The 24,726-nt window shown below is 43.0% G+C and overlaps 2 protein-coding genes across 2 annotated transcripts; both read left to right on the top strand.

Annotated features, from left to right (window-relative positions):
• Positions 1 to 349: 349 nt before the first annotated feature.
• On the top strand, positions 350 to 3,981 carry Defb130b (defensin beta 130B). Its single transcript, XM_005075278.4, has 2 exons — positions 350 to 420; positions 3,434 to 3,981. The coding sequence occupies exons 1-2, from the start codon at positions 363 to 365 to the stop codon at positions 3,613 to 3,615; spliced, it is 240 nt and encodes a 79-aa protein (XP_005075335.1). The 5' UTR covers positions 350 to 362; the 3' UTR covers positions 3,616 to 3,981.
• A 14,863-nt stretch (positions 3,982 to 18,844) lies between these two features.
• Defb131a (defensin beta 131A) lies at positions 18,845 to 23,893 on the top strand. The gene is made up of 2 exons (XM_005075277.1): positions 18,845 to 18,902; positions 23,739 to 23,893. The coding sequence occupies exons 1-2, from the start codon at positions 18,845 to 18,847 to the stop codon at positions 23,891 to 23,893; spliced, it is 213 nt and encodes a 70-aa protein (XP_005075334.1).
• Positions 23,894 to 24,726: the final 833 nt, after the last annotated feature.

Below are 24,726 nucleotides of genomic sequence, written 5' to 3'. Positions count from 1 at the left end.
ATGTATAGCTGATTACAACACTGCCCTCCACACACAGGCAGGAACATTATATGTCATATAAAAAACTTAATCATGAATTGTGTTTTCCAAAAAGAGAATTGGCTAAAGGTACAGACCTCTGGTGAAATTAAGAGTCCATAGAAGAAGGAAAAGGTTAATTAATCATCTCGTCTTCCATTATTAGGTTAATTTGTTACCAAATTTAGAAACTCCAAGGCTTGGAAATATTCCAAAAAAGAGCAGTTTTTCTTCTTTGTGTGTCAAGCTTCACTGACCAGAAGGAACTTCAGGCCCCCAGAAATGAATAAAAGCCCCAGGCGTCTCCATCACTGACCATCTTCCACACTGCTGGCCACTCAACCATGAGGGTCCATTCCTGCCTGCCTGTCCTCTTCCTCTTTGTGATGATAATGCCGGAAGGTAAGTTGGGAAATGGCAGCAGGAGCAGGGCTTCTCAGGAGGTCTACTGAGGTGCACAATTATACTGTGTCCCTCATAACTTAGATGTCAGTACACAGACTTGAGTATCCCAAAATCCAGCACCTTCAGAACTGATGAGGTTGAAATTCAGAAAGGAGTCAAGGAGTCCTACCAACATAAAATGGGGCCCAAGAACCCCAACACTGGGAGGGAAAAGTCCAAGTAGAGAAATAGAGGCCAAGAAATTACTTGACATAAAACCTAAGTCAATATACTTTTACAAAAAAAAATGGCTACCACCAGCAACCCAGTCTCCAAGGAGTATGGAGATTAATTCATGTTGCAGAGTGGATGGAGATATAGAGTCTATTGGTGAGACGTGTATGCAAACGCTAGAAGCAAATAAGAAAACTCGGGAGCCGCGGAATTATGGGGAAAGTGAAGACAATGGGAAGCATCAATTTAAAAAGATGCTAATTGGAAAGTGATAGGAAGCATGTAAGAATCTGGTTGCATCCTTAAAACCTGCAATTCGCAAGTTTGAGTGTTAGAATATAGAATCAAATTTAAAGCCATTCCAGTCCTCTTCTGGCTGCTTCATGCAGATCCTGGTGAGAACTTACAGAACTTGTCCCTACTACTTTTTGGAAGAAAAGGGGCTTGTTGAGCATGCCCGAGGGAGCATTGGGCTGGACGGAAGTAACAGCACTGCCCACCAGCAGCAGGATGTCCACATCTCTCTGTCCTCACTAAGAGCAGGATGTCCACATCTCTCTGTCCTCACTAAGAGCAGGATGTCCACATCTCTCTGTCCTCGCTAAGAGACAGCCCTGCTTGGCTCATCACTGAGATCCTTTTATAGGACAGCCAACGTCTCTCACTTGTGAACTTTGGCCTAATTTATGAACATCTTCACTTATACCTGGCACATCGCTGCACTCTCACAAAGGAGTTGATGCCATCCTCAGTTCATTTCTCAGCCCTAGTCACAAAACATGGTGGAGGTTGACAGACCCCCAGGAACATGTAAAATATGATGGTAATTACCTGAACATACATGGCACTTTAGCTGTCATATATTTCACTTTAGATAACAGAAGCCATGCTCACATGGAAAAAAAGTTTTCATTACAATCATACATGTGGTTACAACACTGAACTAAGTTTCTCTTCCTCCGGGTCATTGTTGTTTCCACGGATACACACGGACATAAAAATGGCAACTGATTTCTGCCAGACTTTTGCTTCAAGGTCTCCTAACTGAATATTGAGGAGACTAAGGGGATTCTTTGTCATGTGTGACAGCATTAAAGAATCCAGAGGTTACTAAATAATCCAGAGGTGTTATTTTAGCTATTGCAACGACCTAAAATTATCAACTTGGAAAAGACACTGCAATGGTGGCTATGAGAGCTGGAAGATGAGGGGCAGAGGACTGGGGAGTTTGATCTTTTTAGATCTTCAGTTGAAGAATTTTATGAGTACATTTTATAGATGAAGTCTAAAACGTCCTGACCATAGCACTTAAAAATGTGGAGGAGTTGGATCTCATGGTAAGTGTTCTTATTGTAATAAAGAGAGTACTGAAAGGCTGTTTAGGAGGAGGGGAGAGGTAACCTCCTGCCCTAGACTGCAAGTCAGGATCCCTGACCCCTCAAGATCAGCCTTCCCTTGCTCTTCCCAAATGGGTTGTACTGTGAGGATAGAGTAAACCAAAGTCATGCAGTTCCTCAGTGGAGGGGAGCACGTCACACAGTGGAGGGGAGCACTTCACACCATGGAGGGGAGCACTTCACACAGCCAGGTCTCTTGTGAACCCAGGATGTCAAAGACCCAGGAAAAGATCAAAGTATCTTACTTTGGTTGTGTTTTATTCTTTTTATTGTTTGAGAAGTTTATACATGCACATAATATGTTTTGATGAAGCCCATTCCTTAACCCCTCCCCTCTAATTCTTCCTCTATTCCCCCACCACTTTTCTCTCTTGGTGTAGTGTGCTTTGTTTTTATTTTAAGCAGTCATTCTTGCTTCAGCAGCTGTTTATCGACATTCAGGTGGGTACTATAGTAACAGGCCTAGAGACGGATGTTGCAGCCAGCAGCAGAATGGAAGGTGGAGAGGGGAATGTGTGTTTCTGCAGTGCACAAGGAGAAGTGGGGGAGGCCAAAGCCAGTGGGGAAGCAAGCCAGGGCCAGGGCCAAAGGTTATCTACGCTGGAACCTGAACCCCATGCCCTTAGCCCCGGGTGCTTTGTTTTTGAAACTACTGAGTCAACTTTTACTAAGAACCGTAAGCAGGCATGTGTCTTTTACATAACATCCCTTATTGTCATCAGTGGAAAGAACGAGCCTTCGTGGTGCTGCAAAGGCAAGCATGTAGCCTTAGCTACGATCTCCTCAAAAGTCAAATGAATTAAGAAGACAAGTGGATATACTTGAGGAAAACTTTTGGTTCTGAGAAGTCCTTCCATGCATGTATATGCAAAAGGCATGGAGTAACTCAATAAACATGTGTCTTACACAGTTCCGAAGGCGGAGCTGAGATGGAAGTAGAAGGGTGGGCTGATTTTCTACAAAGCAGGTTGGAGATGAGAACATGTGCATCTGATAATGGTGCTGTTGAAACTGCTTCTCGGTGGAGGCATTGATGGTTTCAGTTCAGGGTGATTCACTAGAAAGGAAACCGAACAAGGCATTACTTATCCACTAGGGTTCCAAAGACATCTTCTCCATCATGGGAACAGTTAACACTTCCATGCCCTCAAAATGTACCACCCAGGGTGAGGACCAAATCTCTAAATTCCCACAACTTATCCTGCTCACTCCAAGGTGTGTATAATCCCAAGCTCTTAGCCCCTCTCCCTGAAAAATAATACTATTTCTGTGTAAGCATATGATCTGTGTAGACAGTATTGTGTCTCCCATTCCAGACCATCTTCTGGGCTGTGGCTTTGTGCACATTTATGGTACTTTGAAAGTGAATTAACAGTGTTGTCCAATTTCTTCCTGTACAGGAAAGGCTGGTCTTCTCCCAGGGGAAAAGCAATGCATTTTGTTGAAAGGAATCTGCAAAGACATAGCATGCACGTCCACAGACGATACCATTGGCGAATGTAACGATGATAAAAAGTGTTGTAGGAAATGGTGGGTGTTTGATCCCTACCCAACGCCCATTCCCAAAGGAAAGTCTCCTTAGAGGGGAGGAAACTGTAAGCACTTCAGACTCCGGAAAGCATGGATAAGCTTTGCAGACTTCTGCTTTACTATACTCACCTTCTCCAGTGTCTGGAAATAAATGTCCTCAGTCCATACTCACTGGTCTCTGTAAGCCTCTAAAAAATCTTTTAGAAGTTAGTAACAGGAACTAAGAGGGGAAATCCCCTTACTGCTTCAGAATGTACTGGAACACCTCTGTTCAATGTCCAACTTCATTATTTTTAAAACAGGGTTGACAAATTATTTAGGATTTACCATAGCAATACTCTCCTCTCTAGACAACACTAATCACAATAATAATAATAACAATAACTAGAAAAAATGTATGAGAGCACCATACCTTGAAAATATTTAAGCAAAATGCATGTTCAACAAAAAATATCAAGATGAAACTTTAAACATATAAATTAATGAATATGAAGTGCATAATGTTTGATTGTCTTCACTGGAATATAAACACTTTATCTCATTTGCTTCTGACAGCATAGTGTTTTTCTGGGTTGGGAGTGTAGCTCAGAAACAAAGTGCTTGACTAGCCTTGGCTTGAACCACTAAATATAAATATAATTTTTACTACTGATGAGATCTACTTGGAGCATATGGGTAAGAGCCTGTCAATCATGTGATCTTGCTGATACTGCACCTGAGAACTAGGCTGTAATCCCTACTCCTTCCCCCAAAAGAAAAACTCAAATGCCAAAAACCAAGTTCTTAAAATCCCCAAAGATTACTTCTCTTTGTGTCTATCACAAAAGATAAAAAACTTTCCTAAAGTATGATTATGGGGGAAAGTAATTTTCTTTACAATACATCTAGTAACACAAAAGGGCAATTCACCTGTGAAACTTTAGAATATAACAGACCATCTTACCATCTTACAGGCTAGTATTACAGTAAAATACTTAAGAAAAACATACATTGTTTTGCATAATAGCAATTGTTGCACAGGTATAACAATTATGAACAAATCGGATATGTCATAAATAAGGCAAAGTGAAATATATACATTCATACCACTGTGATTGGGGATTGGGTGCTCCTCCATTTAGAACTGTGGTAGTTTTAAAAATTGTGACAGACACATGAAGTCTATCAAGAAGACAGGATGAATTTTCACCACCAATGGCCACACAATGATCTGAAACCTTATCTTCCCCAAGTGAAGGAAAAATGGCATGTCTTTTCACTGACAAAGTCTCAGCATTCCTGTGTATGTGCACAATCCTGAAACATAAGGATGCCCTAATATACTCTGTGCACTGAGTCTGGTGCATGAAATATGTTCTGTTGGTTTTTGTCAACTTAACACAGATCTAGACATATCTGGGGAAATGACTCTTAATTGAGAAAATATCTCTCTAAGACTGTCACGTAGGCAAGCCTGTGGGGGCATTTTCTTGATGAATGATTGATTGAGAGGGCCCATCCCATTAGGGGTGGTGCAACCCCTGGGAGGGTTGTCCTAGGTTCTCCAAGAAAGTTGGCTGAGCAAACCATGAGCAAGCCAGTAAGCAGAGGTCTTCCATTGCTTCTACTCCAGTTCCTGCCCCGAGTTCCTACCCTGGCTTCCCTCTATGATGGACTACAAACTGTGAGTGAGATAAACCCTTTCCTCCCCAGGTTGCTTTTGGGCACAGTGTCTTAGAAATCCTAATAAAGGCAAAATCCATTCCTCTTGCTACTGCATGCAGACCCAAATTTGACTAAAATAATCCTATTGACCCAACAGCATCTTTCATATGTGTCTTCTTACCTCATGGGTCCTGTGGTTATTTCTGAGAAGACAGTAACTTTCAGTCTTCTTCAAGCAAAATGAGCTTTGCTTCTCTGAGGAAAGCTCTTGGAATCTCATCAGATAGACGGATGCTAGTGCAGGTCAAAGAGAGGACGTGTGTGTGTGTGTGTGTGTGTGTGTGTGCGCGCGCGTGCATGCACATGTGCACGCATGCATGCTTCGGTGTGTACAGGTACCTGCAGAGGCCAAAAGAGGGCATCCGATCCCCTGAAGCTGAAGCTGGAATTACAAGCGGTTGTGAGCTGCCTGGCCTGAGTGCTGGAAAACCAACTCAGGGACTTAGTAGAAGAGCAGCAAGTGCTCTGAGCAACTGAGCCGCTCTCCAGCTCCTCCTTACCAAATGTCTAGAGAGAAATTATTTAAGTCTGGAATCAAAACTCAAAGAACAAATCCCTCCAAACATATGTCAAAGCCCATAGACATCAAAATCTGTTCCTGATATTCTCTTTCCTACACTGAAATCCAAAGTTTTCAACTAAATAACTGAAAGCTCCAGCATCGACTTTTGATTCTTATCAGAAAGATCCTCCAGTGACTTGGGAAGATTTCATCAATTCAGTATCCAGTCTCCCATAGTCTGTTTCATCTAAGCAAAGGATTAGCTAAGGGAAACAAAAACTACACCAAACAGCCAAGGAGATAGCTCATTTGGCAAAGTTCCTACCACACAAGTAAACAGACCTCAGGTTAGGTCCCCAGAACTCTGTTTAAAAGCTTAGCATGGAGTCATGTGACTGTAACCCCAGTCTTGGGATGGGAGGCCAATGGGAGTATCCTTGAAGCTCCTTGGCCAGGCAGCCTAGTCAAACTGATGACAAGCTTCAGGGTCAGTGAGAGATGCTTTCAAAAAGTGGAAGTGGAGGGCAGTCAAAATGAGACCTCCCTCCATCCGCACATGCAGACGTGTGTGTGTACCCCACACTTACACAGCACCACACCACACGTGCAAACATGTGTGTGTACCCCCACACACTTACACAGCACCACACCACACATACAAACATGTGTGTACCCCCCCCCACATTTACACAGCACCACACCACACGTGCAGACATGTGTGTGTATCCCACACACACTTACACAGCACCACACCACAGTGCAGACATGTGTGTGTATCCCACACACTTACACAGCACCACACCACACATGCAGACATGTGTGTACCCCACACACACTCACACAGCACCACACCACACATGCAGACATGTGTGTGTACCCACACACACACACTCACACAGCACCACACCACACATGCAGACACGTGTGTGTACCCCACACACACACTTACACAGCACCACACCACATGTGCAAACATGTGTGTGTATCCCACACACACACAGCACCACACCACATGTGCAAACATGTGTGTGTACCCACACACACTTACACAGCACCACACCACACATGCAGACATGTGTGTGTACCCCACACACACACTTACACAGCACCACACCACATGTGCAAACATGTGTGTGTATCCCACACACACTTACACAGCACCACACCACATGTGCAAACATGTGTGTGTACCCACACACACTTACACAGCACCACACCACACATGCAGACATGTGTGTGTACCACACACACACTTACACAGCACCACACCACACGTGCAAATGTGTGTGTACCCCCACACACACACTTACACAGCACCACACCACACGTGCAGACATGTGTGTATCCCACACACACTTACACAGCACCACACCACACGTGCAAACATGTGTGTGTACCCCTCCCACACACACAGCACCACACGACACATGCAAACATGTGTGTACCCCCCCCACACTTACACAGCACCACACCACACGTGCAAACATGTGTGTGTACCCCCCCACACACTTACACAGCACCACACCACACGTGCAGACATGTGTGTGTATCCCACACACTTACACAGCACCACACCACACGTGCAGATATGTGTGTGTACCCCCCCACACACTTATACGGCACCACACCACACGTGCAGACATGTGTGTGTACCCCACACACACACTTACACAGCACCACACCACACGTGCAGACATGTGTGTGTATCCCACACACTTACGCAGCACCACACCACACGTGCAGACATGTGTGTGTACCCCACACACACTTACATGGCACCACACCACACGTGCAGACATGTGTGTGTACCCCACACACACTTACGCAGCACTACACCACACGTGCAGACATGTGTGTGTACCCCACACACACACTTACACGGCACCACACCACACGTGCAGACATGTGTGTGTACCCCACACACACACTTACACAGCACCACACCACACACACAATAAGTAAAAATAAGATTAATGGATAAAGTTAAAAGAAACGGGATCAAAAGAAGGCTACATAGACGTTACAGAGCTGTGTCCTCCACAGAGAAGAAGCAAAGACAGTGAATGATGGGCATCTGGAGTGAGTGGCTATGGGACTCAGCAAGGAAAAGCTGGGACCCTTCAGACATGGACACTTGGAAGGTTGACCCGGGGACTTCCTGCCCAGGGGACTTCCCACAGCAGAAGAAAGGGTAAATAGCACAGTCAGAGAGACTCCGTTCCTCTGAACATCATCAATCCTAGTTACAGGAGAGTGCCCCACTCATCACAGGCCAGAGGCCAAATTAGGAGCACCAGAATCCTCACAGCAGCTCTGCTTCAGGAAAGGGACTTGCCATGCCCCACCCCCAATTCATGAGACCAGGCTGAGCCACTACAAACCGTCGGCCGAAGTCGCCGTGAGGATCCATTCTTCCTGGGAGAACACTGGTTTCAGTGTACAGCATCCTGGATTCCCATGACGTCATTGCTGTCACCCCATAAATCTCTATAGACCCCCAAATAAGAAACGAAGACCAGACAGTGCCCTACAATACAGGGGCAGGTGCTCAGCACAGCGGGAGGTGAGGTTGGAGGTTTGACCCGTGTTCCAACACTGATTCCACCCCACTCCTAGTGCCCATCGCTGCCTTCATCAAGGGCCAGCCCTTTTGACAGAGTGCCTTCCCTTTCATCAAAAGTGAAGGACTGGGCCGGGCGTTGGTGGCGCACACCTTTAATCCCAGCACTCGGGAGGCAGAGGCAGGCGAATCTCTGTGAGTTCGAGGCCAGGCTGGACCGACAGCCTCCAAAACAATACAGAGAAACCCTGTCTCGTAAAACCAAAAAAAACAAAAACCAAAAAAAAAAACCCCAAAACAAAAACAAAAGTGAAGGACTGGAAAGAGCTATTCTATGCAAGTAGAAAAAAAAGATATAAGCAGAAGCTGCTACTCTCAGTCAGCTAAAACTGAGTGGGCATGGGGGTGGGAGAAGAAGGGGTCTACAGATCATTTCAATATGAGAAAATAACAAGTTTACACACACCCACTGCTGGAGTACCCAATTACACAAAGCAAAGGTAGACACTGTTAGAAGTTATAATATTTAGTGTTAACTGTCAGCTTGATGTCATCTGGAATTGCCAGAGAGATGGGCCTCTGGACCCAGGCTGACATCTGCTTGCCCTCTCTGGGATCTCCTGGCCTGGGGACTGTGGGCAGATTGACTCGCCCCCAGCTCCAAGCAATCCAGAGTCTGCTGACATTGCTGTGCTAGTCCTACCTCCACCCAGCAGGAGAGGGAGTGTTTCAGACCCTACGGCACCATCGTGAGACCCATTAGAGTACTGGACCTCCTTACCCACCGGAAGAAAACCTTGGACCCGTACTCACCAGGAGAGGAAGAGACCCCACTTGCACTGACTGGAAGAAGGGATAGGAAGACAACACTATAAAAACACATTCAACAATGGAAAAACCAATATGATGTCACCTTAGGGGCTCTACACCAGCAAGACCTGAACATTCCAACGCAGGTGAAGCAGAAGAGAATGACCTTTAAAAAAACTTCATGAAAATGATAGAGGCCCTCAAAGAGGATATGAGAAAATCCCTTGAAGAAATGGAAGATAAAACAAACCAAAAAATGCAAGAAATCAACAAATCTCTTAAAGAAATCAAGGAAAGCCAAGAAAAAAACAATCAAACAGATGAAGGAAACAATCAAAACAGTTTAAAACTTGAAAATGGAAATAGAGACAATAAAGAAAACACAAACTGATAGAATGCTGGAAATAGAAAAGCTGGGTAAACAATCAGGAACTACAGATGCAAGAATAACCAACAGAATACAGGAGATGGAAGACAGAATCTCAGGCATTGAAGATACACTAGGAGAAATAGATTCATTGACCAAAGAAAACCTTAAGTCCAACAAATACCTAACACAAAATATCCAGGAAATATTGGACACCATGAAAAGACCAAACCTATAGATAGAAGGTGAAGAAACCCAACTCAAAGGTACAGAAAATATATTCAATGAAATCATAGAAGAAAACTTTCCCAACCTAAAGAAAGACATACCAATGAAAGTGCAAGGAGCTTACAGAACACCAAATAGAGTGGGCCACAAAAAAAGTTCCCTTGCCACATAATAATCAAAACACCATGCATACAGAAAAGAAAGAATATTAAGAGCAACAAAGGAAAAAGACCAAGTGACATATAAAGGCAAACCTATCAGAATTACACCTGATTTCTCTGAAAGCCAGAAGGTACTGGATATTCTACAAACACTAAGACACCATGGATGCCAGCTCAGACTGCTATACCCAGTAAAGCTTTAAATCACTATAGACGGAGAAAACAAGATATTCCATAACAAACCATGTAACTTTAAACAATACATATCCACTAATCCAGTCTTACAGAAAAGGAAGTTAACTACACTCACAAAAGTTAACCACTTTAACCAAAAGCCAAAAGAAAAAGCTAGATAAATGCACACACAATATCACCACCACCAACAAATCCAAAACAAGCAAGAGTTAACACTCAGTAGTCCTTAATTTCCCTCAATATTAATGGTCTTAACTTGCCTATAAAAAGACAGAGGCTAACAGAATGGATATGAAGATAGAATCCATCCTTCTGCTGCATACAAGAAACGCACCTCAACTTCAAAGTCAGACGTTACCTCAGAGTAAAGGATTGGGATAAGATTTTCCAATCAAATGGACCCAAGAAGCAAGCTGGTGTAGCTATCCTAATATCTATCAAATTAGACTTCAAACTAAAATCAATCAAAAGACATGAAGAAAGTAATTTCATATTCATCACAGGAAAAATCCATCAGGATGAAGTCTCTATTCTGAACATCTATGCCCCAAATACAAAGGCACACGTGCTCATAAAAGAAACATTACTAAAATTCAAATCACACATAAAACCTCACACTCTTGTAGAGGGAGACTTCAAGACCCTACTCTCACCACTAGACAAGACCGCCAGACAGAAACTTAATAAAGAAACAAAAGAACTAACAGAAGTTATGACCCAATTGGGTTTCACAGTCATCTATAGAACATTCCATCCAAACAAAAAAGAATATACCTTCTTCTCAGGACCACATGAAACCTTCTCTAAAATCGACCACATACTCAGTAACATAGCAAACCTCAACAGATACAAAAAATTGGAACAACCCCCTGTATCTTATCAGATCACCATCCTTTAAAGTTATAATTCAACAGCAACACAAATTGCAGACCCTACAAACTCATGGAAAGTGAACAATGTGCAATTGCACCACTCCTGGGTGAAGGAAGAAACAAGAAGGAAATTAACGTCTTTCTAGATTCAATGAAAATGAAGACACAACATACCCAACTCATGAAACACTTTGAAAGTAGTACTAAAAGGAAAGTTCATAGCACTAAGTGCCCACATGAAGAAACTGGAGAATAGTCACACTAGAGAATTAACAGTACAACTGAAAGTTCTACAAAAAGAAGTAAACTCATCCAGAGGAGTAGATGCCAGGAAATAATCAAACTGAGGGCTGAAATAAATAAAGAAGAAACAAGGAAAACAATACAAAGAATCAATGTAACAAATTGTTGGCTCGCTGAGAAAATCAACAAGATAGACAAACCTTTATCCAAACTAATCAAAAGGCAGAGAGAGAACATATAAATTAACAAAATCAGAAATGAAAAGGGGGACATAAAAACAGACACTGAGGAAATCCAGAAAAATCTTCAGGTCATACTTTGAAAACCTGTACTCGAAAATTTAAAGGAAATGGACAACTTTCTGGATAGATATCACTTACCAAAATTAAATGAAGAACAGATAAGCAATTTAAACACACCTATTAACCCTAATGAAATACAAGCAGTCATCAAATATCTCCCAACCAAAAGAAGCCCAGGGACAGATGGTTTCAGTGCAGAATTCTACCAGAAATTCAAAGAAGCGCTAATATCAATACTCCTCAAATTGTTCCACACAATATAAGCAGAAGGTTCATTGCCAAACACTTTTTACAAGGCTACAATCACTTTGGTACTCAAGCCATAAAAAGACACAACTAAGAAAGAGAACTACAGACCAATTTCCCTCATGAACTTTGATGCAAAAATACTCAGTAAAATACTGTCAAATAGAATCCAAGAACACATTAGAGAAATCATCCCTCATGATCAAGTAGGCTTCATCCCAGGGATGCAGGCATGGTTCAACATACGAAAATCTATCAATGTAATCCACCATATACACAAACTGAAAAACAAACATCACATGATCATCTCACTAGATGCTGAAAAAGCCTTTGACAAAATCCAACACCCCTTCATGATAAAGGTCTTGGAGAGATCAGGGATAACAGGAACATACCCAGATATAATAAAAGCAAAATACAGCAAACCAACAGCCAACATCAGACTACATGGAGAGAAACTCAACACAATTCCTCTAAAATCAGGAACAAGACAAGGCTGTCCATTCTCTCCATATCTCTTCAATATTGTACTTAAAGTTCTAACTAGAGCAATAAGACAAGAAAAGGAGATCAAGGGGACACAAACTGGAAAGGAAGAAGTAAAACTCCTACAGCTGATAAACACCTTCAACAAGGTGGCAAGATTAATGCAAAAACAATCAGTAGCCCTACTATATACAGAAGATAAATGGGCTGAGAAAGATATCAGAGAAACATCACCCCTTACAATAGGCACAAACAACACAAAATATTTTGGGATAACGCTAACCAATAATGTATAGCAAGAACTTTGAGTCTTTACAGAAAGAAATTAAAGAAAATACCAGAAAAATGGAATGATCTCCCATGCTCTTGGATAGGTAGGATCAATACAGTAAAAATGGCGATCTTGCCAAAAGCATCTACAGATTCAATACAACCCCCATCAAAATACCAGAACAATTCTTCACAGATCTTGAAAGAATAATACTCAACTTTATATGGGAAAACAAAAGACCCAGGACAGCCAAAACAACCCTGTACAATAAGGAAACTTCCGGAAGCATTACCATCCCTGACATCAAGCTCTATTACAGAGCTATAGTCCTGAAAACAGTTTGGTATTGGCACAAAAATAGACAGGTAGACCAATGGAATCGAATTGAAAACCCTGATATTCACCCACACACCTACGAACACCTGATTTTTGACAAAGAAGCTAAAAATATACAACGGAAAAAAGAAAGCATCTTCAACAAATGGTGCTGGCATAACTGCATGCTGGCATGTAGAAGACTGCAGATAGATCCATATCTATCGCCATGCACAAAACTTAAGTCCAGATGGATCAAAAACCTCAAAATAAATCAAGCCACACTGAACCTGTTAGAAGAGAAAGTGGGAGGTACCCTTGAACGAATTGGTACAGGAGACTGCTTCCTGAACGTTACACCAGTAGCACAGACACTGAGATTGACAATTAATAAATGGGATCTCCTGAAACTGAGAAGCTTCTGTAAGGCAAAGGACACAGTCAGCAAGACAAAAAAGCAGTCCACAGAATGGGAAAAGATATTCACCAACCCCACATCTGACAGAGGACTGATTTCCAAAATATACAAAGAACTCAAGAAACTAGTCACCAAAACAAGAAATAATCCAATTAAAAAGTATTTAGGTTAGAAACAATTTTGTTTCACATGTCAATCCCAGTTCCCTCTCCCTCCCCTCTTCCCCCGCCCTTCTCACCAGTCTCCCACCCAATCTCCAGTCTGATCCCAAAGGAGGGTGAGGCCCTCCATGGTGGATCTCCAGTAACTGTCATTTCATCCAGGGCAGGGCCTAGGCCCTCCCCCAAGAGTCTCGGCTAAGAGAGCCTCCCATATTGTGGCATGGGCACTCAAAGTCTATTTGTACGCCAGGTGTAAATACTACCCAAGGCCCCATAGATTACCTAGGCCTCCTCACTGACACCCATATTCAGGGGGTCTGGATCAGTCCCATGCTTTCCATACAGCCATCAATCTGGAGTCCAAGAGCTCCCCCTTGTCCAGGTCAGCTGTTTCTGTGGGTTAAACCAGCCCACTCTTAACTCCTTTGCCCATCAGTTCTCTCTTTCTGACACTGGATTCTAGTTCAGTTCAGTATTTGTCTGTGGGTATCTGCCTCTGCTTCCATCAGTCGCTGGATGAAGGTTCTGTATCCTAGACTCTCTGGCAGTGGGATTGTAGGCTGGCACTCCTTGATTCATGTCTAAAATCCATAAATGAGTACATACCATGTTTCTCTTTTTATGACTGGGTTACCTCACTCAGTATGGTTTCTTCTAGTGCCATCCATTTGCCTGCAAATTTCAAGATTCCATTGGTTTTTTTCCACTGAATAGTACTCCATTGTGTAAATGTACCACATAGAGTACAGAACTTAACAGAGAATTCCCAATAGAGGAATCTAAAATGGCTGAAATACACTTAAAGAATGTTCAACATCCTTAGCCATCAGGGAAATGCAAATCAAAACAACTCTGAGATACAATCTTACTCCTGTCAGAATGGCTGAATAAAAAATCCTAACGACAGTTTATGGTGAAGAGGATGTGGAGAGAGGGGATGTGCAAACTCATACAACCACTTTGTAAATCAGTATGGTGGTTCCTAAGGAAAATGGGAATCAGTCTACCACAGATCCAGCAATTCCACTCTTAGGCTTATACCCAAAAGATGCACATTCATACAACATGAACATCTCTTCAACTATGTTCATAGCAGCATTATTTGTAATAGCCACCTAGATGTCCCTTAACTGAAGAATGGATAAAGAAAATGTTGTATATCTACACAATGGAGTACTACTCAGAGGGAAAAGAAAAGCAATGGAGTATTGAAATCTGCAGGCAAATGGATGGCACTAGAAGAAACCATCCTGAGTGAGGTAACCCAGTCACAAAAAGACAAACATGTTATGTACTTACTCATATATGGATATTAGACATAGAGCAAAGGATTACCAGCCTATAATCCACACCTTCAGAGAAGCCAGGAAACAAGGAGGACATACGTGGTTCCCTGGAGAAGGGGAAAGGGATAGGATCTCCTGATCAAATTGGGAGCATGGGGGGAGGGGAGAGGGAGTTAGAAGAAACAGAAGGGGAGAAGAGGAGGGGGGAAGAGGATATGAGGGATCAGGAAGATTGAGTCAGGGGAAGAATAGAGGAGAGCAAGAAAAGAGATACCTTAATAGAGGGAGCCATTACAGGTTTAAAGAGAAATCTGGCATTAGCGAAATGTCCAGAGATATACAAGGATGACCCCAACTAAGAATCTAAACAATAGTGGAGAGGCTACCTTAAGTGCCCTTGCCCTATAATGAGATTGATGACTACCTTATAGGTCATCCTAGAGCCTTCATCCAGTAGCTGATGCAAGCAGAAGCAGTCACCCACAGCTAAACACTGAGCTAAACTCTGGAATCCAGTTGCAGAGAGGGAGGATTGATGAGCAAAGGGGCCAAGACCAGGCTGGAGAAACACACAGAAACAGCTGACCTGAACAAGGGGGAGCTCATGGGCCCCAAACTGACAGCTGGGAAACCAGCATAGGACCGACCCAGACCCCCTGAACATGGGTGTCAGTTAGGAGGTTGGGCAGTCTATGGGGCCTCTGATAGTGGATCAGTATTTATCCCTAATATACAAATGGACTTTGGAAGCCTATTCCACATAGAGGGATGTTCTCTTAGCCTAGACATTCGGGGGAGGGCCTATGCCCTATTCCAAATGATATGACAGACTTTGAAGATTCCCACATGGAAGGCCTCCCCTTCCCTAGGGAGCAGAAAGGGGATGAGACAGAGGTTTAGTGGGGGCCAGAATACAAGTGGAGTGAGAGGGAACTGGGATTGACATGTAAAACAAGCTCTTTTCTATTTTAAATTTTAAAAAAAGGAAAAAAGAATAAACATAAAAGGATTGAGTAGTCTGGGTGAGCTGACACTGGCCTTTAATCTCAGCACTATGGAGGTAGAGGCAGGTGAATCTCTTGGAGTTCCAGCCCAGCCAGGGCTCCATAGTGAGTTCAGGCCAGCCAGGGCTACATAGTGAAAGATGCTATCTCAAAAATAAATAAACAGCATAGAGGCACAAATTCACACACATGTGACTGTTTATTCATATAAGAGTTGTTACAACGTAATGCAAAGGTAAGAAAAGATGTAGGAACCCATGGGGTAAGAAGCGAATGTCATGAGGGTCTGGTGTGGGAAGGATGGAGGGGGAGCACACTGAAAGAGACAAGGGAGGCATTCTGAGGTGAGCTGGAAAGCTGGTGCAAGGGAAACTCCCAGGAATCTACAAGGATGACCCCAGCTAAGACCCCTAGCAATAGGGAATATGTAGTCTGAACTGGCCATCTCCTGAACTGGCTAGACTTCCCATGGGACACCAACCCAGCCACATAACCTTCAACCTACAGTCTGTCCTACCTGTGGGATGTGCTAAGTAAGGGTGATGCAGAGATTGTGGGAGTGGCCAACCAATGACTGGTCCAGCCTGAGAGTGTACTCCCCTAACACTGCCTGGAGTGCCAGGACCCAGAGGGCTGGGTGGTCCAGAGACTTAGAATAGAAACAAACACAACTGGAGAAAAATATGTCAATGTAATGATGTCCAATGCTATTCTGCTATACTCATAGATTAGTGCCTAGCCCAACTGTCATCAGAGAGGCTTCATCCAGAAACTGGTGGAAACAGATGCAGAGCCACATCCAGATATTAGGCTGAGCTCAGGGAATCCTGCTGAAGAGAGGGAGGAAGGACTGTATGAGCCAGAGTGGTCAAAGACATCACAAGAAAGCCCACAGAACCAACTAACCTGGGCACAAAGGAGCTCACAGAGACTGAACTACCAACTAGTGAGGTTGCATGGAATTGACCTAGGCCCTCGGCATTTATGTGACATGTAGCTTGGTCTTCTTGTGGAAATCCTAACTAGTGACTTTCTGACCAGCTGCACTCAATAAAACCCATGATACCTAGGCCAAATTTACTATCTGATACTAAGTTATCTTCTTTTTCTGCTGTAACAATTTGTGCCTGATGGCTGATGGCTCTCTGACCTTTGAGGAGAGGCATTGTCAAAGCATTCTTCTTGTCCCCACAGAGGCCCCAGGTGATCTGGCAATGCCCTGGTGCTCACTAGCCAGTAGATAGCCTGAGCAGAGTGGAATCAGTCCTTTGATGTCTATGACGGGCATCACACAGTGTTCCTGGGCCTCCAGGCAGCACCATCTCATTCCGAATCTATCACACGGGGAAATACATAGTGATCGAAAATGTCAAAAAGTCCTTAAAAACTCTGCTTTCGGTGCTGCATAAAGGATTTCCATTCCTTCTCATAAATTCTATCACTTTACCACACAAACTGTGCTTCAAGAAGTCAAGGAATTGCAGATAGGAGACAAAACTCAGGATATTTGTGACTTATGATCAAAGATGGTCAAAACTCAAGCCAGGCTGAGCTTAGTGGATGCAAGAGTTATCACAAATAGCACATACCCCAAGGACCTTCTAGAACCCTGGAGAAGTGGGAGCCCACACGCTTGTTTCACCAACTTACAAAGAGCAAGGCCCTGAACTTGGGCTTAGAGACAGACACCCTAGGGAGTTCCTTCCCCTCATTTGCCCTCTTAGTCTAGAATTTGTGCATTCTCTCTCAGGACCTCCAGGCATGTCCCCTGGTCTCTGTTAATCCATCATCCTGACAATGGCATCCCCAAAGTATCAACATTCAAGACAAACCTGCATGCATAATGTAACTATGCATTCCATTTACTGAAAGCCCAAAACAGAAGGAGCACTCTAGTGAGTCTTGACAGAAAAACACTCCCGTTTTAGTGAGGAAAAGTTCCCTAACTTGGAATGAATACATCTGGAAAGCAATGAAGATCCTGGGGCTGGAGAGACATCTCAATAGTTGAGCAACTGAGTTCAGTTCCCAACACCCACATCCGGTTACTCACAACTGCCCATAACGGCAGTTCCAGGGAATCTGTCACCCTCTTCCGGCCTCTTCAGGCACCTACACTCATGTGCACATTCCTGTACACAGACACACACAGTTTGTTATTTTTAATTTAAGATTATAAAGATCAGTATCAAGGATACGGGCATACTTCATAGTTTCTCAAGTTGGGGTCCTCCTGCCTCCTGTAAACCGTCCCTGGGCCTATCAGACTACCCTGGTATCCACTATATTTGCCTCATCAGAGCCCAACAGGTTAGTCATGCTACTTTGACAGAAATAAACTCATGTTGTCATTCCATTGCTTTTGTGTTACATGCCTTTGTGTGCTTTATAATGCCTTAATTTTTCCTACATTACTTCACAACTGAGAAGTGTGACCAATTGGTGTTCACTAAGACTTGCATTAGAAGCTGAGCGGTTGTGACTCATGCCTTTAATCCCCGAACTCAGGAGGCAGAAGCAGGCAGATCTCTGTGAGTTCGAGGCCAGTCTGGTCTACAAAGCAATACAGAAAAGCCTTGTCTTGAAAAACAAAAACAAAAAACAAAACAAAAAAGACTTTCAGTATAGAAGTTAGTTGATCTCATTCAGTTAATTCAGAAATAAAAACCAAAGTTCCCCCACACACACACACATCTCACTAGCCTATGAATGGTTTCAAATCTGAATATCTATTCTCTAGAAAACTGACAAATCTGCACAATGTCCCATCAAGGGTTTCTTCCCATCACCAGGGAATGAGGAGAACAGCTTCTCTTGGTAAGTGAGGATTTAACCTGGACAGCCCCAGAGACTATGAGGCGACACAGATTGCTGGCTGCAGGTCTCCCCGCCTTCTCTAGGACTGCTCCTTGTCTCCCCACTGTGTGTTTGCCACCTGTGCCCACACCCAGTCAGCATTTGATAAAGGTGCTTAAAGAGAATGATGGTCACGTCCGTTGTATGCTGCCTCCTGGGACAAAGCCTCATTGAAACCCAGAAATGTTCTTGCTACTGGAAGGTTCAATAACCACGCAGCAGCTTCACCACTCCAGAGCCAAATGCAAGCTCTCCTCATCCTGGCCTGACTCTCACTAGCCTCCCTCCTCAGTTATGAGGGTCCTGCTCTTAATCCTGGGAGTCCTCACCTTGCTGTTCATAGTTCCTATGGGTAAGACAAAAGCTTCTCATTCCAGGGATATGAAGATAGAGGTGAAAGAGACTATGCGGTGTGTAAGAAATTTGACAGATTAAGAAAAGGAAAGTGGACAATTAGAAAGTGGGAAGCCAGATGGTGGTGGCATATGCCTTTGGGAGGCAGAGGCAGGAGAATCTCTGAGTTTGAGATCAGCTTTATCTGCAGAGTGAGTTCCAGGACAGTCAGGGCTGCACAGAGAAACCCTGTCTTGAAAAAGCAACCTCCCCAAACAAAAGGAAGGAGAGGGGGAAAGATGCATATTCTCCACTGTCCTGGGTTCACAGAATGCTATCAGCACTAGACAAAGGACTGTGTCATGTATTTCTTTGGAAAGTTGGCTGTTTTTGCTTAATCTGTGTGGACTTACATAAAGTGAGAATGGAGGTTCTACCTGAACTCAGAACACCTTTATTCCCAGCACTCGGGAGGTAGAGGCAGGTGGATCTTTGTGAGTGTGAGACCAGCCTGGTCTACAGAGCTAGTTCCAGGACAGGCTCCAAAGCCACAGAGAAACCCTGTCTCGAAAAACCAAAAAAAAAAAAGTATTCATTAACGTATATTAATTATACATGATAATGAGTTTCACTGTGACATTTTCATACTTGTACATGACGCATTTTTATTATATTCAATTCCCCCAATCTTGTCCCCATCCCCTTCCCCCAACCCCTTTCTTCCTCCCAACTGGCCTTCTTCTTTCTCCACCCTCATGTCTTTTTTTGGGTGGGAGGGTATATGGTGGATGGTGCACTCCCTTGGGTTTGTTTGTTTGTGTGTTTGGGGTTTTTGTTTTGTTTTAGATAATAATTTCTTCCCCCTTCCCTCTCCTCCCTCAAACCCTCCATAAACCCCTCCTTTGGTCTCTTTCAAATTCATGCCTTTTAAAAATTAGTTGTTATTGCATGTGATATATATATATATATTTGTAAATATATTTATATTTATAATATATTTATCTGTATATATATTTGTAAATATAACCTGCTCAGTCTGTAGAATGTCACTCCTATGCATGTTTTCAGAGCCGACCATTTGGCAATGGATAAGCAGTTGCTCTTCCCTGAAGAAGACTCTGTCTCCCACCCTCAGCATTCCTTAGTTGCCTGTAGTTCTTCGTGTAGGGTTGAGGTCTCTCTTGAGCATTCTCCCTTACATGTTAGCATGTGTATTGTTCTTATGTCATTGTTCAGCTCATGTTTAGGCAGTCATGCTAGTGAGACTTCATGTGTGTAGCTTTCAACATTACTAGGAGACCCAATCTCACAGCAAACCCCCTGCCCCAACCCCTCTTCCACTATGTTTAGATGCAGAAGCGTTTTGTAGATGTGTCCCTTGGGACTGGACTCCACAGCTCTGCATTTTGACTGGTTGTGTTTTTCTAGAGCAGTCTCTGTTTATGCCTGTTGTTGTTGTAGTTGTTTCTGTTTTGCCTTTTTCTCTTCCTTTCGTGTGTGTGTGTGTGTGTGTGTGTGTGTGTGTGTGTGTGTGTGTGTGTTCCAGTGAGTCTCATTAGACGAGTTTGTTTGCAGGAACATGGGCAAATTACCGGTGGTTACACCACTGAAGAAAATGTTTCTCCCTCTCCTATCAACTATTAGCTGAGCATACTCAGGAAGGGGTATGTCCCAGTAGCCCCACCCCTCCCTCTGACAGGATGTTGAAGGCCACTTGCAATTCCAGTTCCAGGGAATCCTATGACCTCTTCTCTCCTCTAAGGAGGTGAACAGGCATACATGCAAGCAAAACATACATATACATAAAGTTTAAAACTAACGATAGAGTGTCTACTAAAAATTAATTAATTAAAATTACTTTTTTTGAGACAGGATTTTTCTATGTAACTCTGGCTGTCCTGGAACTCGCTCTGTAGACCAGGCTGTCCTTGAACTTGAAGATCCACCTGCCTCTGCCTCCCATGTGCCGGGATTAAAGGCATGCAGCAAAATCTGCCTGGCTAATTTTTAAATTTTTTAAAAAATTATACTCTATGGCTTTTGGATGTTTGATATCAGCTGGTAAATTGGTTGCTATGCTTTGGGATTATTAATAGTGATTCCATGAACATTTGTGCCCAAGTTTTATGTGGACATGTTTTCATTTCTCTTAGGCATAAATGTGGTAGTCAAACTCTTGTGTTCTGTAGCTATTCTGTGGTTTTGAGGAGGTGTCACGTCTGCTGCGTGGCCTGTGTCCGAGAACGTGCGGAGGGTGTCGGGGATTGACAACACAGAGACTCGTTCAACGATATAAAGAAAACTTTAAACAGGCTCCAAAAAGGTTCAAGAAAACCTCCTAAGAAAAGCTCCCACCAGAGAAGCTTCTGCTCTCTCCTCTCCCCTGGCTGGTTCTGCTCTGACATCAGAGGTGGATGTGTGTGGGTTTTGAAGGTGAGGTTAGTCTTTGGACAAGGTCGAGGTCAGGGCGGTTTCCGTGGGAAGGCCTTTTCCAGGAACTTATTGCCCCGGGCATTGTATCGTTTTTTTAGTAAACATGTTTTTACTAAACATTGTCTTACAGCTGCCTACTCCCAGGCAGAAGGGGAAGTGGGTCTCTGCTCAAGGTCTGGTGTTCCCACAAGGAGGTGCCAAACTGTACTCCATAGCTGTTGGCTCTTTTTACATTACCGTGATGGTGCACACGGTCAGCCAGCACCTGCTATTGCCTGCCGTCTACTCTTCGTAACAGACATATGATGGAAATTAAGTGATAACCCATTGTAGTTATCTGAATGTCTCTATCAGTAACGATGGCTGCAGGTTGCATTGGCTTTTTAGTCATTTGCAGACCTTAGAGAAACATCTGCTTAAGTGTTTTTCCCACTTTTAATTGGATTTTTCTTTGTTTTTGTTTTTCGAGACAGGGTTTCTCTGTGGTTTTTGAGGCTGTCCTGGAACTAGCTCTTGTAGACCAGGATGGCCTCAAACTCACAGAGATCTGCCTGCCTCTGCCCCTCCAGTGCTGGGATTAAAGGTCTGCACCACCAATGCCCGGCCAGATTTTTTCTTTATTATTGAGTTGTGAGTTCTTTGTGTATTCCAGCACTAAGTCCTTGTCAGATCTAAGTTTGTAAATATTTTCTCCCACCCTCCAGGTTGTTGTCTTAAATTATTTTATTGGACACATTGTCTGTATCATTAAGTTTTCAGGGTCAAGTTACAGATAGGCCAATTTCAATAGTTTTAAGTAATTTAAAAACATATGTTACCATATACATGAAGATGTTCATGATCAGTCAGTTCTTAATAGACATCCTGGGGCTTTTACAGCTTTAGTGAATTAAATTTAGCTTAATCGAAGTTTAAAGAGATTTAAGATTCGTTAGTGGGACTTGGTGACACACGCCTTTAATCCCAGCACTCAGGAGGCAGAGGCAGGTGGATCTCCTTGAGTTTGAGGCCAGATTAGTCTACAAAGTGAGCTCCAGGACAGCCAAGGCTACACAGAGAAACCCTGTTTTGAAAAACCAATAATAATAATAATAATAATTTTTAAAACTTGATAGAAGGGCCAGGTCTTCTGATGGTGTCCACCAGTACCCAGCATCCTCCCCTTCCTGTACCTGCCTCTCCAAATCTTCCTCCCTCCTTACCTCTCTGAACATCTCCATCATACTCAGATGTTTTCATTTATTCTAGATTCCACATATGACGGAAGACATGATGACAAATACCTGTAATCTCAGGACTTCCCAGGCTGAGCCAGGAGGGTTGGCATGAGTCCAAAGATAGCCTGGGCTACATGATAAGTACCAGGCCATTCAAGGGTACATAGTGAGATTCTGTTTCAAAATCCATAGAAGGAAAGCAGGGGAAACATTCAATGCTTTCTTTCTGGTGCAGATGGTTTTGCTTAATGGATGTGATGATCTTCAGGCCCATATATTTCCCTGCAAGTGACATGTTCTATCCTATTCTATAACTTTATCTACTTATCTCTTTATCTACTTATCTGTGAACAGGCACATAAACTGACCCTATGACGCAGATAGTATGAGCACATTTGAAGTAGTTTTGCTTCAGGAACAAACATGCTTTTGTGTGTGTGTGTGTGTGTGTGTGTGTGTGTGTAGGCAGAAATGTATAGTAAATGGTTCTATCCCTGCCTCATTTACCTGCTCTTTCCAGAAGAAATCATCATTTGTCTGTACTTATCACCGTCTTGTTTTCTCTTGCATTCATTTTGATGTTGTTTTTCTTACATCCTGGGAAAGTTCTTATTCTGTTCTTAAACCTTAAGCTATTTCTAAACAGCAAAGAATAGCAAATCAAAGGGGCTAGAGAAATGCTCAGTGGTTAAGAGCCCTGGCTGCTTTTGCACAGGACCGGGCTTTACAGTCTCGGAACCCACACAGCAGCCCACAGTCATGTGCAGCTGCACTTCCAGGGGACCTGACAATTCTTCTGGCCTCCGTGGGCACCAGGCATGCACATTGTCCACAAATACATGTGCAGGCAAAACCACTCACACATGGCAAGTAAAATTTCAAAACTTCATACTAAAAATAAAAATAACAAAAAAAGGCTGGAGAGACGGCTCAGCGGTTAAGACACTGCTCTTGCAAAGGATCTGAGTTTGATCCTCAACACCCATGTCAGGTGGCTCATAACCACTTGTAACTCCAGCTCTGGGGGATCCAGTGCCCTTTTCTGGACTTCACCAGCATTCACACACATGTGGCAGGCAGGCAGGCAGCGCAGGCACGCGCGCGCGCACACACACACACATTTTTAAAGAGGTAAAAATGAATTTTTTGCAATGTAATAACAAATACGTGGGACAGTGAAATGTATCTGCCATCTCTTTTTGAAGCCAGAAGTTTCCTGGGGTCTCAGAACTGCGCCTCAGAGAACCGCCACTGCAGAATGAAGTGTGAAACCACCGAATATGCTGTCAGATACTGTGAGGACTGGACCATCTGCTGCTGGGCAAAGAAGAAAAAAGTGAAGAAAAAAAAGATGTGGTGACAAGTTGAACTCCATCTGCTTAGGAAAAGGAGTCAAAAGCATTTAAAAGTTCCTTGTCTACAGAAGAATAAATGGTAAATAAATGCTATGATGAGTAAAAGGAATGCCATGCTTAGATGGTCACATTGAAATAAATACATGTGTCATCAGGTCTTGCAGTCTATTTTCACATGTGTAATTTCTTATCAGATTGTGTTTTCAACTCTATACTCTATCATATATGTAAGGTTGGCTTTGGCGATGCTAAGCAAGCTCAATGGATTATTTAAAAGAAGAGGAAGAGGAAATAAAAGTATGATAAGTATTAGGAAGAAGAAAGGCTCAGTGGGAGGGGAAGAGGAACGAGAGGAGTGGGGGGATATGATCAACATGTATTAAACACATGTATGAAGTTGTCAAAGAGTAAATTGAAAATTATTAAGAATACTACTGTAATGAGATATTACAATGATTACGTAAGTTAGAATGTGTTAAGCTGTCTTTTCATATTCTTATAGGTCCTTCTGAGTTTAAAGGTCTCTGTCAAGGAATCTGGTGTTATCTAATACCTTAGTAATAAACCAGCTTTCAATGTGTTAATGATAATATGTCGTGGAGAATTTCTTTTCCAGTTTATTTGTTTGGTGTTCTATAGGCCTCTACCTGGATAAGCATCTCAGTCTGGATTTGGGAAATTTTCTTCTATGATTTCACTGAAAATATTCTATGCCTTCATTGTGGTATTTTTCTTCTTCCCCTATACCCATAATTTGGAGGCTAGGTCTTTTCATGATGTCCCAGAAGTTTTCCATGTTCTATTCACTTTCTTCCTAATTGAACTTTACAGAGTGACC

Source organism: Mesocricetus auratus, unplaced genomic scaffold (genome assembly GCF_017639785.1).
Source record: "Mesocricetus auratus isolate SY011 unplaced genomic scaffold, BCM_Maur_2.0 Super-Scaffold_100707, whole genome shotgun sequence".
NCBI classification, from domain to species: domain Eukaryota; kingdom Metazoa; phylum Chordata; class Mammalia; order Rodentia; family Cricetidae; genus Mesocricetus; species Mesocricetus auratus.
Note: the sequence above shows the minus strand (reverse complement) of the source record. Positions and strands in the feature narration are given on the sequence as shown.

What these genes read in the sequence shown, in the direction of transcription:
- Defb130b (XM_005075278.4), top strand. Translation starts at nt 363, where the DNA reads ATGAGGGTCCATTCCTGCCTGCCTGTCCTCTTCCTCTTTGTGATGATA. An exon ending in TGTGATGATAATGCCGGAAG is followed by an intron (nt 421 to 3,433) that starts GTAAGTTGGGAA and finishes CTTCCTGTACAG; the next exon opens with GAAAGGCTGGTCTTCTCCCA.
- Defb131a (XM_005075277.1), top strand. Translation starts at nt 18,845, where the DNA reads ATGAGGGTCCTGCTCTTAATCCTGGGAGTCCTCACCTTGCTGTTCATA. An exon ending in GCTGTTCATAGTTCCTATGG is followed by an intron (nt 18,903 to 23,738) that starts GTAAGACAAAAG and finishes CTCTTTTTGAAG; the next exon opens with CCAGAAGTTTCCTGGGGTCT.